Source organism: Pelodiscus sinensis, chromosome 18, assembly GCF_049634645.1.
Source record: "Pelodiscus sinensis isolate JC-2024 chromosome 18, ASM4963464v1, whole genome shotgun sequence".
Taxonomy (NCBI): Eukaryota; Metazoa; Chordata; order Testudines; family Trionychidae; genus Pelodiscus; species Pelodiscus sinensis.
The window spans coordinates 17,957,316-17,971,931 of NC_134728.1; the positions used below are offsets into that span (position 1 = coordinate 17,957,316).

A 14,616-nucleotide genomic window follows, 5' to 3' on the forward strand; every position below is an offset into this window, starting at 1 on the left:
TGAAGTTCCTTGGAAGACATAGCCTCCTTAGTAATAGATGGAATACTTTATCCTGGTGCTTGAATTCACTAAATTGACTTGAAATGAAAGAGGTGAAATGTCAGGAATAATTATGACAAGTATCAGAGGGGTAGCCATGTTAGTCTGAATCTGCATAAACAATGAAGAAGTCCTGTGGCATTTTATAGACTAACGGATTTATTGGAGCATAAGTTTTTGTGGGCAAAGACCCATGCATCTGATGAAGTGGGTCTTTGCCCATGAAAGCTTATGCTCCAATAAATCTGTTAGTCTATAAAGTGCCACAGGACTTTTTGTTGTTTATGAGGAATAATTATGGTTATAGAAGAGATTTTTCTAATGAAGAGAAAAGATTATTAGTAAGTAAGCCTCTACAAAACTGGTCTTAATTCCACTCAGCTTTTCACAAGATAACTGCTATAAGAGAAGTAAAGGTTGCTTGATGGATGTCTGGAAAAATAGGTGAGCCAGTGACATGTAGGTTTTGTTTTTATTTCCTTAGGAACTATTATAGAGTGACTGGATACAGCCAGCTTTTTTCCTGAGTGCATATATGCACTGTTGAGTCTAACTCTTTCCTTGCTGAAAGAACCTGTAATGTGCACTCAGTACAAGCACCCAGATTGCAAGCTCTAAAATAAATTAGTCAAATTCCCTGCTGGTGTGATTTTCTACCTTGTAGTAAATGGAGTTACTTAAGCAGAGAAATTGGCCTGATATGTGTGTCAGAGGTGGAACAAAGTTTTAGAGTTAAATACAGATTTAGCCCAAGGTTTTGTTTGGGGGGATGTTGGAGGTATGTGTAGTGTTTCCATCTGAAATTCATCTTGATGAGATTTAAATAGCCTATTCCTAGCTCTGCTGACTTGCAGTCATCTCAAGAGACTGTGACACTGAAAGAGGCTGAAGCTGTCTTTTGTTCTCGGATCTTGGGAACTCTCTTCTGCTCAGCTTTCTTTACCACATCCCTTGTCCTATTGTAGCCGAGTGCCCAATGCACGATAATGCCACATAAACTCATTGAATGGCTCAATTTCATTGACTTCTTTTGCATTTCCTACAACATTCGTTATGGGCTTAATCCTGCTCCCGCTCTCCCCTGTTTCACCACTTTGGGTTAGTGGCATAGTGACAACTTAGTCTTCATTGCTTTCATATCCTTTGCCCCCATTCAGATGTGGGTTAATGTATTGTGTGTTTCCATCGCAAACTTTTTTTTCACATCCTCTGGCTCGCTCAGAAACAGTGTGGTGCACATCATGTGTTATTGGACATTAGTAAGTTCTTCCAGAGCTAGAGTCATAATATTATCAATGGAGAGGAATGGCTGCAGGAAATAACACTAAAGGACCATTTGTTCACATTAGATGGCCAAGGTAGAAAAATGGATCCATTTTACAGTGACAATAATGACTGAGTTACTTTTTCTTCAGTTAACCCACTGTCCCTTCCCCTCTGGTGTTCATTTACATGACCTCTGAACCACAAATCTCAGCAGTCTATCTGACCGGTGACCTTTCTTGTATTTAGGTGGCCCTGGTACAGTGGACTGAAAGTGTAGGCTTAACTCTAGTTGGCAGAGATCAATCCTCCATGCAACTGAGGACACCTGGTGGTCAAATACTAAACTTCACCATCCTACAGATCTTTCCGTTCACATATGAAAGCAAACGCATGGGAATCATTGTTAGGGTAAGTTGTTTAACATATTTCTTTTCATCTTCATGGAACTCTTGCAAAAATGAACTGAATAAACAAGTACAATATGTTTGATAGCAGCAATGTTATTCCTCGTGGAAGAATGTTACACAATCTCAGCAGAAAATAAAATATTTGTATATGTTGAAGTACTTGTCCTTCCCTTCCATCGCCCTGGAATAAAATGGTAAGTGAAGTGTATTTTCTTCAGCCACATTGTTCTTTCAACACAAACTCCAAAGGCCTGTGACAGTCCTTAGCTCATAAACAGTAGGAAAATAACAGCCACTGTTGAAAGTAACAGCAAAAAAGCACAAATCTCAATTCAGGAATCTCTAGCAAATAGCTGCAGAGTCACCCCATAGCTACTAAATTGGGAATTCTAATAACTTATAACAGATCAACTACAAACAGCAGAAGTGCTACTGAAAGTCAAATACCTTTAAGAAGGTACTTTCTGATTTGCTTCTCATTGAGAAGGAAACTGTCAAATAATCATTCTAGAATTATATTGTTTACACAATGTACATTAAACTGTAAAATAAACTAAGAAATGGGGCAATAATTAACAATTACTATGTGATTTCCTCACTTTGTTCTGTGCCCTTATGGCTTTTTTGATAAGCAGTTTTTGTGGAACAGAGGTTTCCTTGAAGTACTTGGTACATTGGCTTTCCCAGAGGAATTAGAGTAATCAGGTGCATTTGTGCATGAAAGTCTCTTATGTCTTCAATGACAGTAACTACATATACTAATTAGATAGGCAATTATGTATGCATTTGCATACCTATTTCTTTATTATTGTTCTGTGTACTAATACAATGGAGGCTAGACTTTAAAAAAACATATTCAGCTAAAAAGGAACTTGTGCCAGAAACCGTGAAAATATGGCTATGTAGCTTTTTTTGTTTCTCTCCCCTCTTAAGCTATTAACTGCAATATTTCTCTTGATGCATGTTACCTACTGAAAACTGGTTAATCCATATTTTAACTTTTTCAAAACATTCTTAGCTCTTATCAAAGTGCATCATTGCTGTTTGTTTATTTTTATTTTGGTTGTGCCTAAGGACCCAATCAAGATGGGGCCCCACTATTAATCATCAGAAGCCTTGAAAAGAAAACTATCCCTCCCCATTTCACAGATGAGAAAATTGGTGCAGCATTGAACAGACTTTGCCAAGGTTTTAGCAGCAATGTTTTTTCAGCCAGGGCTAGATTTCTCTCAAGACTACATTCATTGTTAATGGATCTCCCCGTTCTTTAAATAAATAATGATTGAGGCCGTGTCTTAACTGCTAAAAAGATGTATTTTTTACTAACCCTCACAAACTATCTCAAGGTTAAAAACACAGTGAAGACAAGGCACTTCAGTTTTATCACCACTTCTCATACATCTTTGGTATATTTTTTTTGTTTTTTTACTTCTGGGTGACTATTACACACAAGCTATCTGGAGGATTAAAAAAAACAACCTTCAGATGGTAGTATAGAGCTGACTTCATCTCTATATTGTGGTAAAACTATTACCCTGAGAGAGTTCATGTGAACTTAGTTATCCTAAAGTAATAAATGCATGGGCAGCTGGGGCTGAGAGAGGTAGGACTTCAGCCCCACCAATAGCCCTTCCTCCTCTGCTGAGGCCCCCAGGGAGAGGGGAGGAGGCGGGACAGAGTGCGAAGTGTGCCCACTCCCCAGGAGGGGAGGAGGTGGGGCAGCACCCCAGCCTCGTGGGGTATTGGGGGAGGGGAAAAGAGGCAAGAGAGCGCATGCATGCAGCGCGCCCCGCCTCTCCAGAGTACCATGGGAAGGGAAGAGGCTGTGCCATTCCTGGAGCACTGAGGGAAGGGAGGAGGCTATGTGGTGTGGCTCCAGGAGCACCAGGGGCAGGGAGGAGACCACACTGTTCCAGCCTCCCCAGCCTAGAGCACAGGGAAGGCAGGCGCTGGGGGCAGCAATACTCTTTCCCCAAAATGCCTGTAGTAGGCATTCTGGGGGCAGAGTGTGAGCAGAGCCAGGCTGGCCCTTTGGGAAGGCAAAGCCTTCCCCGCCTAAGCCACCAGACACCCATGAATAAGTGTACTTTTTTTTTAGGAGCAAGGACATGGCTTAGGAAGAACTTTGTACCTCTCTAGTATTATATCAGGTTAGAATGGCAAGACAAATCTTACTTGTATGTGTCGGCATGGATTTTAGGTTATCATTTTCCAGATGAGATTCTGCTATATACTTACATTATTTATGTTTATTCCATTGCCTCATGCATTATAGTTTTTTAAAGCAACACAGGAATGAGATGCTTTTGCAGATGCTATAGAGCAAGAAGAACTTGCAGTCTAAAATTGAATGATGGGGGAGAGGGTATAAAACAAAAAGCTAAGTGATTGATTGGAGAAACTTAACATGTATCTTATTCCCTATTTTCTATTGCCATGCAAATGAAGATACAGTGTGGACTCATGATAGTGTCAATAAGTTGAGCTAAGCGGTGTTGATAAAAGATTTATGCGGCACTATCAATGTAGCAATGTCCCATCCCATCTCCTTTATGGGGTTTCAGACCTTGAATCAGCCACTGGTTCAGGACTCAGTGCTTCACATTCTGGGACATGGACCCTGGTACCTTTTGGGGGGCATGGAGGAGTGTAAGAAGGAACAAGCAAACGTTATCAGTTGTAAAAAACAAAACCCTGTATTTGAAATTGCTCCATATTTTGGAACAATAGAATAAGTCATAGGGGGAAAGGACTGGTTGTCAGAATGCAAGTGAGGTAGTCAGAAGCACATAAGTACAGGGCTGTGTCTAGACTGAAGTTTAATGTGGCATATAAGATTACCCGCCCTATGGACAGGTGGCATATGTATGGATGCTGTGCAAGGAACTCCTGGCCTTTAGACTGTGTACAGACTTTGCAGACCAGGGAGGATGAATTGGAAGAGCTAAGAAAGGCAGAGAAGCTCACAGATGAGACTTTCTGGGACACAGTAGAATGGTCCTACCCAGTGTTCCATTTCAGGTATGTGCCTGCGCGGCGCCACACACACAATTCTAAGCCTGCCCACCACCTTCACAGAGCCATGTAGCAGCACTCACCTTCCTGCTGGACCTGGAAGGTGCGTGGTGTGACTCTACTATGGCTGGGGCGGCATGGTGGGCAGGTTGCTGCTGCACCGGGTTCAGAGTCACAGGCGGGTGGGTTGCTGTGCCGGGGAGTCAGAGCCGCTGGTGGGTGGGTTGCTGTGCCAGGGGTTGGGGCTTACGGGCAAGGGAGTTTGCAGCTATTGGGGGTTGGGGCCGCAGACAGGTAGTTAGTTGCTACCAGGGATTGGTGCTGTGTGGGCAGGTGGGTTGCTGCTTCCGGGCGTTGGGACCGAAGGTGGGTGGACATGTTGTTGCACTGGGGGGTTAGAGCTACAGCCGCACAGTGGGCGGGCTGGTGGCTGTTGCTAGGATACTTAGGCCCCAGTTCTACCAGCACAGACTTCTATGCTCACACATTCATACTGATGTCCCTTTGCCTGTTGGCACCTTCCTTGATCATAATTCTGATGAAATTTTTTCATCCTTTTCTTACTCATTTGGAATTAGCCACTGCCAGAGGCAGGATGCCAGGCTAGATGAACCATTCATTCATTTCTGCCTCTAAACAAGAAAATATCTGGGAGTCCCCAGCTAACCCTGGCTCCGCGTGGCATTTCAAAGCAGCAGCGCCGCATGGAGCCTGATGTCAGCAGGGGACTCTGAGTCCCCCACTGACCCCAGACTCCATGTGGGCACGTCTTCTTTGAACTGCACAAGAGCCCCCACTGGGGACTCTTGTAAATTTTGAAGCAGGCACACTGCATGCAGCCTGGGTCGAGCAGGAAGTCCTTCTGACTCCAGGCTCCAAGTGGGCATGTCCACTTTGAAATGCACAATTTGACTACTAAATTGACATTCGATTAGTAAACTAATCGATATTTAACATCCTTAGTATGGTGACTTGCCTGCCTGGTGCAAAGCTTGTGGATCTCTCAAGACATCTAGATAAACTTATGTATAGTGCCGGGGACATAGGGAAGGATAGGAGAGAAGTCTTGGAGGCCAAATTTAGACTGCTAGATAAGAAATTGAAATAATATGGATGAACTAGAGTTCCTTGTATTGAATGAGGCTATTGATATAATAGGCACCACAGAAACTTGGTTGAACGAGGATAATCAATGGGATACAGTAATACCAGGGTACAAAATATATTTGAAGGACAGAACAGGTTGTGCTGGTGGATGGGGGAGCGGCACTTTATGTGTGAGAAAGTGTAGACTCAAATGAAGTAAAAATCTTAAATAAACCGAACTGTTCCAAAGAATCTCTATGGATAGTAATTCCATGCTCTAATAATAAGAATATAGCAATAGTGATATAGTCCTGACCATCTGATCAGGATGATGATAGTGACAGTGTCTTGTAAGGGAGATTAGAGAGGCTATAAAAATAAAAAACCTCAATAATAACGAGAGATTTCAACTATACCTGTATTGCCTGGGTACATGTCTTCTCGGGACAGGCTGTAGAGATAAAGTTTCTTGACAACTTAAAATTATTGCTTCATAGAGCAGCTGATTCTGGAGCCCATAAGAGGAGATGCAATTTTTTAGTTAGTTCTAAGTGGAACACAGGATCTGGTGCAAGAGGTGAATATAGCTAAACCATTTGGAAATAGTGACCATAATATAATTAAATGTAACATTTGTGTGGTAGGAAAAACACCACAACGGCCCAGCACTGTGGCATTTAATTTCAGAAAGGGGAACTATACAAAAATGAGGAGGTTAGTTAAACAGAAATTAAAAGGTACAGTGATAAAAGTAAAATCCCTACAAGCTATTAGGGTTGCTAGATGGTTGAAACAAAAATACCAAACCCTCCACCCCTCCCCCCCAAAAAAGAGGAGGGGGAGACCAAAGTTGCTGGGGGGGGGGGGGAAGGACTCCAAGACTTATTAAGCAAAAAAGAAAAGAAAATTATATTAAAATAAAACAGCATATCCCCTTTAAGCATGAGTGCAGGAATAGGAACAAGGGAGCGGTTGAGTACTAAGACCCGGAGGAGTCATTGTTTCACCTTGGTCTTTTTGCTGGCAACCATTTTGTGCTGGCAGCCTTGCGGAACCAGGTAAGCATGAGGTCGGGGTGTGTGGGGGGGGGGGGGGGAGGACCGGGCGCTGAGTGTTTGTAGGATTGCCAGGTGCCTGGCATTTGCGCCTCCTGGCTGGGGAAAAAAATCAGAAAATACTGGACCGCTTAGGTGTCCGGTATTTTCTGAATTTTTTTTACCAGACAGGAGGCAAAAATACCGGACTGGTCAGGTAAATACCGGACATCTGGCAACCCTACAAGCTATATAGAAACTTTCAAAGACACCATAATAAAGGCTCAACTTAAATGTATACCCCAAATCAAAAACCATAGTAAGAAAACCCAAAAAGTGCCACCATGGTTTAACAACAATACAGAAGCAGTGAGAGAGGAAAAAGGCATCATTTAAAAACTGGAAGTTAAACCTAGTGAGGAAAATTGGAATGTTAGCAAGTAGTCAGCTGGCGTATCAACTACTTCCTCCTTCCATCCCTGCTGTCTCTATGAGAGGCAGTGGGGGAACAGAAGCTGGTGCTGCGGGTACTGACTTAAAAGCTGGTTCCCTCCAGCACCGTCTCCATGGTGCAGCTTGTCCCCCCTCCCTCCCCTTTACTCCCTACTGCCTATATCAGAGACAGCTGGGGGAAGGGAGGGATAGGGGAAGCTGCTTCATCAGCAGCTCCTGTCCACAGGGTCCCAGCTCAGTTCTGGCTTGTGCTGATTCCAGGAGCCCCTGTTCACGGCGGCCTGGGGTGGACGTGCACAGTGGCTGCTCCAGGGGCTCTGGCCACCGCAAACAGAAGCTACTCCAGCAGCAGCCTGCAGCAGTCCCTGTTCATGGCAGACAGGGCTGGCTGCAGACAGGGGCTGCCGCCAGAGCAGTCCCTGCCCACGAGCAACCCAGGCCACCACGAACAGGGGCTCCTGGACTCAGTGCAAGTAGGACTGAGCAGTCCTGGCTTGCGCTGGTCTGTGATGCTGCACCGCTGCATTTGAAGTGTAAGGACTGCTGGGCTCTTACTACGTTAAAATGCAGAGCTGCAGCCTGGGTGGCTCCTGGAGCTACCCGCTTCTGCAGCTCTGCAAAGCGGTCCTTATCGACTAATTGTGTAGTCAATACAAATTGTATCGACTACATGATTAGCCAGATAACTGCAATTTAACATCCTTAGAGGAACATAGAAAGAAGTATCAGAGGGGTAGCCGTGTTAGTCACATGCATCTGACGAAGTGGGTCTTTGCCCACGAAAGCTTATGCTCCTACACTTCAGTTAGTCTATAAGGTGCCACAGGACTCCTCGTCGCTTTTATAGAAAGAAGTGTAAACTCTGTCAATTGAAGTGTAAAAATATAATTAGGAAGGCCAAAAAGCCTTGAACAGCTAGCCAAAAGCTCAAATAGTAATGGCAAAAAAATGTTTAAGTATGTCAGAAGCAGGAAGACTTTAACTGGATTACCTGCTGCATTCCTCATCCTAATGACATAAAAAGCCAAGCACCGGGTACTTGAGAGTATTCAGAATCCACTCTATCAGCTTCATTTAGCATGGACACACTAATAATTTTTTCCCCATTTTTTTTCCTTCTCTTTCCTTTCCCATTCCCTCTCTTTCTTTGCTATTTATTTTGCAACCTGGACCCCTAACTCTATTCATCTGAAGTGGGTTGTGCCCATGAAAGCTCATAATACTATCTACATTTTTTCTTAGTCTCTATGGTCTTGCAGGACTATTCATTATTTTTTAATTTTTTTTCAGTCAAAAGGAGAGCTTTAGAGAGCTTCCTGCTTTTCCTTCCTCTCAGACAATCTTACGATCACTTAAGGTGGCTTTAGACCTCACAGGCCAGGATTCTGAATTCCATCCTAATTTTTAAGGTAACCATAAGCCACAACTCTCATTGTCTAATTAAAAATATTTCAAATATACAGTGCATGTTAGGTGTGATCTCTTTGAAAAGAATGGAAAAACTCTTGTTCATTACATTTGGGACCATCACCGGGCCTAAAATCTTGAGTGTCTAGTCTGCTACGCTGTTGTGGTGTCAGGGTGGAAGTGTTAGGGCTTGTGAACCCTATTCCTTCAACATTGTGTGGTTAAACAACCAAATGAGCTCTGTCCTCTGTTTTGAACTGGAACAGATTTTAATTAGCATGTGCTAGCTGTGTGGGAACCCTCACATACTGTGTTTCTGCAGGCTCTGAGTTCCTGTCTTCAAACAAAGTTTTCATTCCTCCTTACAAAAAAACTTTTTGTTTAACAATTACTAGTTGTGAAGTAAAATTTTATATATTTTTATGCCAGTGCAGGTACCAAACATTGCTTTTTACCTACAAATATCAAATTAATTGAGTGCAGCTGAACCAGTTATTTCATCAATATTAATTTTAAAAATAGTGTCTTAACTGTTGATAAGAGTTGGTGGAGGAGAGGGAATAGCTTATTGAGTAGTTAAATATCTAAAAGAAATTCATAGCTGGAAAAACAGTTCTAAAATCTCTTCCTTGAAGCTGTAAGCTTCTGGAAGACTTCAGAAAAATATCCAAATAAAGTATACAGCCAATTTCCTCCTGTCTAGTTTATCCTATAGACCCACAGATTTTAGCACCTGGAGGGACCAGTGTGACTATTTAGTCTGACCTCCTGTATAAAACAGGCCATAGAATTTCATCCAGAGAGTTCCACACAGAGCCAGATAATTCTGTGGTTGAACTTCTCTGAGATTCCTGCCTTCTCTGCCTTTTGTAAAAATTCTTTGTACTATTACTGTGATAACTTGTAAACTTCTTTAGCAGATGAGGGCTAACGTGGCAGTGTAAATTCACAAGTAGCAGATGTTGCCTGATTTAAGACAGTTTGGCAATATTTGCTTATTCCACATGATCAACTGTCATTGTTTGGTGGTTGGTTATTCCAGTTCTAAGAAGTCTTAATATAACAAAGCAGCCACCCTCGTTACAGCACTGTTTACTTGCTTATCTTCATGTTAAGAGAAGATTTGCATTAAAAATATATTTGTTTGTTGACCACAAAATTTTCCACTCTGTTTTTCGTCCCACACGCACGTGGAATATTTGTTTTGTAACAAAGATAGCACTATTGTCATATCTGGAATAGAGAGAGGCCTTTGAACTATAGCCAGAAGCAGACCACGCTGGAAAAAGATGTAGCTCCAAAACAATACAACTGGCAAATCTCTCTGTAGATTTATAGTGTGATTTTGCCATAATATGAGAACGTGCTAACCTCCTGTTGAACTCTGCAAGAGGAAATGACTAATGCAAGGAGATAGTTGATACAATATTTATATTGGACAAAATTTATAAACTATCTTAAGCCAATTCTATAGCACAGGAAGCGGAGTCTTTATTATTCAGTTTCCTACAGAGATGTCGTTAAACACTTTTTCTTAATCAAATAATTTAATGCATGAATTTTTTTGCTAGTGCCAGAAAGCTTAATTTTTTTTAAACTAAGCATGATCTGGGTTTTCTTGGTGCCCTGTAGAATTTGAAAACCAAATGCATGAACTCTGAATATTGATACATGGGCATTCAACCTCATGCCTTAGAAATAGTTTGTAATGCACCTGTAAGAACCACCACATGTTCCTGGTAAAGGTCTCAAAAAGACTTAAGCAATAGTGTTCAAACACAAGCAGCTAAAGCTAGGCACCTAATTCCCAAAGCAGGGACCTGAATAAAAGTGTTTTCATACTCAGAGGTTCTGAATATCCAACACTCCCATGGACTTTCTTCAGCAAAGGAATCCATTTCTTCCTTTCATTCTCATGTTAATTCTTTCTTTCTTCCACGCTACCCCCTTTGTGGAAATCACCCTGTCCAGTACTCATGTGCCAGGCCTTCACCCATTTCTCAGTCCAGTCCCTCTTCCACAAGACCCATCGTCACTAATCCCCATCATTAAAATGTCTTTCCTGCCTTATTGAATTGCCAGTTGAGAAACGGGGAGCAGGAAGAGATTAAAAAACAGGGTTTCTTTGTTTTAAATCCCTATTTCCTCTGGGTCTCCTAGGCATTCTTGAGGCAGTGCTATTTTATAGCACCATACTCCACTGTCTTGTGTAATAGAACAGAAAGCAATTTTGTATCATTTAACTTAATTGGAGAAAGTTGCAAACATTGCTTTTTTTCCCCTATTCCTGTCGTCTTTGAAAAATATTTTGGTTTTCTTCATTCACTAACGTTTCTCTCCAAACCTTCATTGTTTCTTTTCAGTTTTTTCTCCTCCCACAGATGCTATTTTGCTTTACAGTGAACCTCCTTGCTCATTGCTTGACCTCCTTTGCAGAGTTTGCCAGTGTTTCCATTAGCGCACCTTACTAACAACTGTGACCTCCTTAGACATTTGCCTGCTCAGAAAGGATTATGAGTTTGTAGCAATGCAAATATGCTTTGCTTGCAATCCAGAAATTAGTCACATCAGGTGAGGCAGGCAATAGCCTAACCTCCCTGTGGCAGGCCTGAGTTTTAATTGTAGTGTACAGCATAATTATAATACAGGGAGCAGTTTAGATTGATTTCACGCTGTTAAATTCCATTTATTTGTTACTTAATTTTTCCCTGTTAAGTGTAAACATCAAAGTTGATTTCCAGAATGAAAATGAAATGCACCAGTGTAATGATGATGCTAGTCGCACAAATGATTAGCATTAGAAAAGGAAGTGGCCAATTTCTGTATAGAATAGTGTGAATACAACCTGCTCCTTGGTCTGAGTCAGTATCACCTATTGTTGACAAGAAGTTGGAAATCCTTGCATAAAGTATCTTGCTGCCTGTGGTAGATAATTGAACCATAAACTTACACCATTTTCTTTCTCTTTCAGGATGAGTCAACAGGAGAAATAACTTTCTACATGAAGGGAGCTGATGTAGTCATGGCTGGCATCGTGCAATACAATGACTGGCTAGAGGAAGAGGTACATAGTAGTCTTTCTTTCTTAGATGTAGAATACTTACTTCTTCAGGCAAGTGCTCCTTATTCCATGGCTACACATGACTAAGTTCCTGCCTTACATTGGTGGAGCAGGCTAAAGTAGCTGTTAAAATGTATTTAGAAAAAAGATTGTTTGGTTTGACATTTTGGTTGAATTAACCTGTAACCAGATACAGGCCCATCATTAGGCTACATACACAGTACAGCAGAACGTCAACTTAAGGTATTCAGTAAGGTAGGTGGAGCTGACAATACCTTAAGTTGAGTTAATGCCAGGTCTACATCATGGAGGGTCAATAGGAGAAACTCTCCCATCGACTTCCCTTACTCTTCTTGTCTGGGGTAGAGTAACAGGGTTGATTGGAAAGCAACCTGCAGGCGATTTGGCAGGTCTTCACTAGACCTGCTAAATCAATAGCCAATGGATCAATCTCCTAGCATGGATCGCATCGGTAATGTAGAGGCAGTCTGTGTCAATTTAAAAGTAAGCCAAGTGGTGAATTCACCCCCATTTAATCCAGGATAACTCTGGGACACAAAATGGAATTTTTCCAGGCTTATAGTAGTCACAGGTCCAGGTTTCTTATTCTTTGTCTGGTAACTCCTCTTTCTCACAAGATTTATCTCGGGTAATTGGGCCAGATTCTGCAGTTGGCTTTATTTTAAACTGCTGGGTCTGTTTACTTTTTGGAAAACCAAGAATTGCATTGTCTTTCTGTACCTCTCTGCTTAAACCCATTCTATGGTGCTGGTAGTAATAGTGACAGTCTCCACAATAGCAATATGGTTATTTTTGTATTTGACTACAAGCAATATTATAGTATCCCTTCAAATAATTTGTGAACAAAAGATACAATGCTTATTGAAACCAATGGGCTTCCGTTCCCTCTTATTTTGGTATATATTCAAAGTAACTGAGATCAGCAAAGTAACCGAAGTCAGTGGAGTTGCTACACCAGTTTGACATTGCTGTGAAAGGAGCATCATTCCAGATCCGAGGTATAGCCTACAAACAGAAGTTGAGATCTCCTTTGGTTAATTTGTCATGCTGTTTATCTGATGTTCTGGATTCAACAGGATTGTTTGATTGGAACAATTATTTTGTTAGCATTATATCTGCTGTTTCAATCTCTGAAACCTTGTATGTAAATCAGTGATGTGATGTGGGTGATTGTTTACAATATGACACTTCTTTCCAGTGTGGTAACATGGCTAGAGAAGGCCTGCGGGTTCTTGTTGTTGCGAAGAAGTCCCTGACTGAAGAGCAGTATCAAGACTTCGAAGTAAGTTTGTATTTTTATAATCATGCAAGTGATGCCCACAGAGTTGTCATTGTAGTATCTGCGTTCCTCTCCCCACTCTGTCACATGCTGCTCTTCACATCAGCTAGAGGAAGGGGAGCTGACAAAATTGATGGGCCCCTGGATCAGATGTGGGTGGGGAGGAGCTCTGTGTTCCCAGAAGGAGTAAGCCCACCATAATAGAGGCCCAACTTAAATGTATACCCCAAATTAAAAAACATAGCAAGAGACCTAAAACAGTGTCACCGTGGCTTAACCGCCATGTAAAAGAAGCAGTGAGGGACAAAAAGGTATCTTTTAAGAATTGGAAGGCCAATCCTAGTGAGATAAATAGAAAGGAACATAAACACTGTCAAATCAAGTGTAAAAATGTAATAAGAAAAGCAAAAAAAGATTTTGAGGAACAGCTAGCCAAAAACTCAAAAAGAAATAACAAAATGTTTTTTAAGTACATTAGAAGCAGGAAGCCTGCTAAAAAACCTGTGGGTCCCCTAGATGATCGAGCTATAAAAGGAGCAATCAAGGATGATAAAGCCATTGCGGAGAAACTAAATGATTTCTTTGCTTCAGTCTTCACGGCTGAGGACGTTGGGGAGATTCCCGAATCTGCACCGTCCTTTGTGGGTGATGAATCTGAGCAACTGTCCCGGATTGAAGTGTCATTAGAGGAGGTTTTGGAACAAATAGAAAAACTTAATGTTAACAAATCTCCGGGACCGGATGGCATTCATCCAAGGGTTCTAAAAGAACTCAAATGGGAAATTGCTGAGCTATTATCTGTGGTTTGTAACCTATCCTTTAAATCGGCTTCCGTACCTAAGGACTGGAAGGTAGCCAACGTGACACCAATATTTAAAAAGGGCTCTAGAGGCGATCCTGGCAATTACAGACCGGTAAGTCTAACTTCAGTACCGGGCAAATTAGTCAAAACAATAGTAAAGAATAAAATTGTGAAGCATGTAGAAGAACATAATTTGTTGGACAAAAGTCAACATGGTTTCTGTAAAGGGAAATCCTGTCTTACTAATCTATTAGAGTTCTTTGAAGGGGTTAACAAGCATGCGGATAGGGGGATCCAGTAGATATAGTATACTTGGATTTTCAGAAAGCCTTTGACAAGGTCCCTCACCAAAGGCTCTTGTGTAAATTACATGGCCATGGGATAAGAGGGAAGGTCCTTTCTTGGATTGCGAACTGGTTAAAAGACAGGAAACAAAGGGTAGGAATAAATGGTAAATTTTCAGATTGGAGGGGGGTAACTAGTGGTGTACCCCAAGGGTCAGTCCTGGGACCAATCCTTTTCAACTTATTCATAAATGATCTGGAGAAAGGGGTAAGCAGTGAGGTAGTAAAGTTTGCGGATGATACCAAACTGTTTAGGATAGTCAAGACAGAAGCAGACTGTGAGGGACTCCAAGAAGATCTCACCAAACTCAGTGATTGGGCAGCAAAATGGCAAATGAAATTTAATGTGGATAAGTGTAAAGTAATGCACATTGGGAAAAATAACCCCAATTATATGTACAG

At 41.7% G+C, this 14,616-nt stretch overlaps 1 protein-coding gene across 4 annotated transcripts in view; it reads left to right on the forward strand.

The window, feature by feature from the left end:
* The window catches only part of ATP9A (ATPase phospholipid transporting 9A (putative)), a 111,844-nt gene that overhangs the window by 74,253 nt on the left and 22,975 nt on the right, over positions 1 to 14,616 (forward strand). For all 4 annotated transcript variants that reach the window (XM_075901191.1, XM_075901190.1, XM_075901189.1 and 1 more), the window contains exons 15-17: positions 1,552 to 1,713; positions 11,679 to 11,771; positions 12,988 to 13,071. In XM_075901191.1, coding sequence (XP_075757306.1) covers positions 1,552 to 1,713; positions 11,679 to 11,771; positions 12,988 to 13,071 — 339 coding nt within the window. The remainder of the gene's footprint in view (positions 1 to 1,551; positions 1,714 to 11,678; positions 11,772 to 12,987; positions 13,072 to 14,616) is intronic.